Source organism: Gekko japonicus, unplaced genomic scaffold, assembly GCF_001447785.1.
Source record: "Gekko japonicus isolate JY-2015 unplaced genomic scaffold, Gekko_japonicus_V1.1 scaffold2151, whole genome shotgun sequence".
Classification (NCBI taxonomy): Eukaryota; Metazoa; Chordata; class Lepidosauria; order Squamata; family Gekkonidae; genus Gekko; species Gekko japonicus.
In genome coordinates this window covers 37,222-41,883 of record NW_015169848.1, presented here as the reverse complement: position 1 = coordinate 41,883, position 4,662 = coordinate 37,222, and the positions used below count along the sequence as shown (strand labels likewise).

The 4,662-nt window shown below is 48.7% G+C and overlaps 1 protein-coding gene across 1 annotated transcript in view; it reads right to left on the bottom strand.

Moving 5' to 3' along the window:
* PODXL (podocalyxin-like) overlaps positions 1–4,330 on the bottom strand; it is a 33,400-nt gene extending 29,070 nt beyond the window's left edge. Inside the window, exon 1 of the mRNA XM_015417349.1 lies at positions 3,860–4,330. Coding sequence (XP_015272835.1) covers positions 3,860–4,268 — 409 coding nt within the window. The 5' untranslated portion in view covers positions 4,269–4,330. The remainder of the gene's footprint in view (positions 1–3,859) is intronic.
* Between the last annotated feature and the right edge of the window lie 332 nt (positions 4,331–4,662).

Below are 4,662 nucleotides of genomic sequence, written 5' to 3'. Positions count from 1 at the left end.
CTCCTGATATGTAGCCAGTAACGACTCCCTTGTAATTTCCACCCATTAGATCTAGTCTTGCAGTCCGGAGCAGGAGAGAAGAGATCTGCTCCATCTTCTACATGACAGCCCTTCAGATACTTGAAGACTGCAATCATGTCCCCTCTAAGCCTTCTCTTTCCCAGGCTAAACACACCCAACTCTTTCAGCCAATCATGTCCCCTTTCACCATCCTGGTTGCCCTCTTCTGGACACGCTTGAGCTTGTCAACACCCTTCCTCAAATGTGGTGCCCAAAAGTGGACACAGGACTCCAGGTGTGGCCTGACCATAGCAGAATAGAGCGGAACGACCACCTCCCATGTTCTGGACACGATGCTTCTGTTAATGCATCCTAAGATTGCATTCACTTTCTTCACAGCCGCATCGCACTGCAGGCTCATGTTTAGCTTGTGATCAACCAGAACACCCAGATCCCTTTCACATGTGCTGCTGTCAAGCCAAGTCCCTCCCATTCTATATCCGTGCCTTTGATTTTTTTTGTACCTAAGTGTAGGACTTTGCACTTCTCTCTATTGAAATTCATTTCATTTGTCTCAGCCCCCTGTTCCAGCCTATCTAGATCATTTTGCATCCTGACTCTGTCTTCTTCAGAATTAGCAGTCCCACCCAGCTTCGTGTCATCTGCAAATTTGATAAGCATCTCCTCTATGTCTTCCTCCAGGTCATTTATAAAAACACCGAACAGCACCAGGCCGAGGACCGAGCCCTGCGGCACTCCACTCGAGACTTCCCTCCATGTAGACGCAGGTGTTGAGCCCTAGGCCAGTGATGGCGAACCTTTTAGAGACCGAGTGCCCAAACTGCGACCCCAAACCCACTTATTGATCGCAAAGTATTGATCGCAACACGGCAATCTAACCTGAATACTGAGGTTTTACTTTAGGAAAAAACAACTCATACATTCACTTAAGATGATCCAAACAAAGTAAGGAAAGCAATCCCAAATGCTTTCATTGACTTAAAGGGCTGTATGATTGTTGATTATGTTTGTTGTCCTCACTTTTGTGTTTTCTCTGTGTTACATTTGTACATATACTCAAAGTGAAACTAATATCTTTAAAGTGCCTCCACCAGCAAAGAGAGCTGTACCCGAAAAGAAGAAACCCACCCCACCCCCTAAAGAAGCAGCACCACTTATTCAAGGTAATTCATCTCCACCTGGGACTGGAGTGAAATGGGAGATGTCTTCCTTTCATTTTTGACCCCTAATCTCATTAAAGTTGAATGTTTTGTGCGAGGTAAACAAAGTGGCAAAATGACTGTAATTTTCATGCAAATCTGGAGGTTAATCTAATGAGATAAAGTGCAAATCAGTATTCAGTATTCTGGAGCCTCTCTAATAGATTTCAATATAGTCATCAGCACCTATAACCAAAAATCTCTTCCAATATCCTGCTCTCAGTATGAACCTTTAGAGCATTAGAGTTCTCATAGTGCTGGTTTAAAGGAGAAACCTTGGAATATCTTATCACTTTGGATCTGTCAGTCCAGGTTTCTCCAGGGGAGAACTGAATGCAGAAGAAAAGAGAGGCCATAAAGTGGTTCTGTTTCATCACTGTAATTGTAGCATGGCAGAAACCATGTGTAGAACTTCACAGGAGGATGTGTTTCGTTGCAGTCCTTCGTTCTGTGTGTCGTTTGTATTAACCTTTGAGTTAAAATACCCATGTTTCTAAAAAAAGACTAATATCTTTAAAGCACATGAGGTTCAAGAGATGCCACACGAAATACCTCCTTTTTGGCAGAGAATTCGACACTTTAATGATGGTCTGGGCCTGGCTGGGGCGATGGCACGTGTTGCCCACAGAGAGGGCTCTGAGTGCCACCTCCGGCACCCGTGCCATAGGTTCGCCACCACTGCTCTAGGCTCATCCTGCACTGAGCAGGGGGGGGCTGGACTAGACAGCCTCTCCGGCCCCTTCCGACTCTGTGATCCTATGATTCTCCTTAGGGAAGAGACTATGATGTCAATAGGCCTATTTCTACTTCAGGAGCTATCCAAAATTCGGGACTAGGGGAACCGGAGCTCTACAAGGGGAGGGAAACAAAATCGTTCTCCATATTTGATGGCTTGGCACTACTTAACCCTCTCTGGCTGGCCTTCAAGAGAAGGAGGGAGCGATGTGATCGCTCGGCACCAGGGAAATACGAACCACAGTCCCTGGCCTCTTAACGACTTCTGAAATGTCACCATGTGTGTCACTGTGGGCACACTGTCCTACCTGCCACTGAGTGCCCAGTCCCTTATGAACTACCCAACGGTCAGGGTCCTCTTCTGAGACTGGATTCATGGCAACCTGGGAGAGGTTGTGGCGCCGAAGTGCTAGTATTTGGAAGGGCGACCTCCAAGGAACACCGGGATGTGACGCAGAGGTAGGCCATGGCGAACCACCTCTGAAACATCTCTTGCCACAAAAAACAGGCCTAGCTCGCTGCCTGGTGTTGTGTATCGCTAAAAGAGCTAGAACGTCTGGCTGCCAGACGATCTTAGGATCTCCTGGCTATGTGACACACGACGCCATACGGTAATTAATTTATTAATTCCGGAGACTCACCAGTCCCCTTCTGTTGCCATCCCCCGCCAAGGGCTGAAGACTTTTCCTTTCCGTTAGTGACGTCTCCTCCCTGACCAGTGTTCCCTCTAAGCTGAGTTAATGTGAGCTGGCTCACCGTTTTTTAGCCTCCGGCTCACACATTTCTGTCTCCACTCAGGAAGGATGTGGCGAGTGTTCCCTCTAAGCTGAGTTAGTGTGAGCTAGCTCACAGTTTTTTAGCCTCCAGCTCACACATTTTTGTCTTGGCTCAGGAAGGATGGCTCCAGAGCAAACTGATTTATACAGTAGCCAAATCACTTGCTCACAACTTTAATGCCAGTCGCTCACAAAGTAGAATTTTTGCTCACAAGACTCCACAGCTTAGAGGGAACATTGGATGTGGCTCCAGAGCAAACTAATTGACGCAGTCGCCAAATTGCCTGCTCACAACTTCAATGCCAGTGGCTCACAAAGTAGAATTTTGACTCACAAGATTCCGCAGCTTAGAGGGAGCCTTGTGACCCATGTTAACATTGCCCTTTTAATAGATCAAGGTGGGGTAGCCGTGTCGGTCTGAAGCAACAGAACAAAGTTAAGAGTCCAGTGGCACCTTTAAGAGCAACAAAGTTTTATTCAAGGTGTGAGCTTTCGCATGCACGCACACACTTGCAGCTGCTGGATGACCTTGGGGAAGCCATAGTTCTGCCAGAGCTGTTCTTGAAAAAGAGCCGTTTCTGTCAGAGCTCTCTCAGGGTGTCTGTTGTGGGGAGGGGAAGGGAAAAAAGTTTGTAAGCCGCTCTCCTTCAGGTAGTGAAGGGCGGGGTATAAATCCAATCTCTTCTTCTTCTTCGTCAGGTGATGACATGGGATTACAGATTGGAGTTTCTATACAGAGGGGTGTCTTGTTAAAGTAGGAAACAGATGATAACCAGAAACTGAGCTTGTTATCCTTTTGATCTGTTAAAAAAAAACCCACCTTCACTATTTTGCATGCATATTCCACAAGACACCCCTAGATATACAACTATGCTACGTCATCCTGTTTCATCGTCCGACAAAGGGTGCGTGCACACGAAAGCGCACACCTTGAATAAAGCTTTCTCGGTCTTAAAGGTGCCGCCGGACTCTAACTTTGCTCTATTGCCCTTTCAATGCTTTTGTACATATTTTAGTGCTGCTGGTCCGACACTTCAACCACTACACCATGCTGGGATCTAGGATTCTCCCAACGGAGGCGTAAGCGTTACAAATTTCTCTGCTCCCAAATGTTCCATTGAGGAATACCTGTGGGGAGTTCAGTTGTCTTCTGGGCCGGAGAAGTATTTGCCGCTGACTTTGCCAACGTTCCGCCGGTGGGCGTTGGCCCTGATGCAATGCCGGCTGTTGAAGGGGGCTGTTGAAGGGTCGTTGCTTGCACTGGCAGCGGGACAGTTACGCCTGTTGGGGGGGGAGCCCCGCGGCTGGCGGCAGTCGTGGCGGTCGAGGCCACAGCCGGTGACGTGGCCTTCACTGTGCTGGCCCCCAAGGGCGACGTCGCTGGTGCGTTCGAGGTGGCGGTGCTTCCATCCTTCGACGTGGATTTCTGTACGGACGCCCCGGTCGAGAGGCTGCTCTGAGCAGGAGTCGTGGCACTTGGAATGGCCTGCTTTGCCGTCGTGGCAGAGATGGAGGCGGGAGCCGAAGGGCCGACCATTACACTTCCAGGACTTTGAGCTTTTGGAGACGTCGCTCCCACAGTGGGAGAGTCTTTCGCCGTCGTGGCTGACACGGTGGTGGCATCTGCGTGCCCTACAGAGACAGAGAAAGCGAGGCACGTCATGGAAATTTTTACCGGGTCCCAACCGGTGTTCCCTCTAAGCTGAGTGAGTGTGAGCCAGCTTGCCGTTTTTTAGCCTCCCGGCTCACACATTTTTGCCTTTGCTCAGGAAGGAGGGCTCCAGAACAAACTAATTTATGCAGCAGCCAAATCGCTCGCTCACAATTTAAATACCAGTAGCTCACAAGGTACAATTTTTGCTCACAAGATTCCACAGCTTAGAGGGAATATTGGTCCCAACTCCATCCCAGCCCCCCCGTATTCCTCTTCC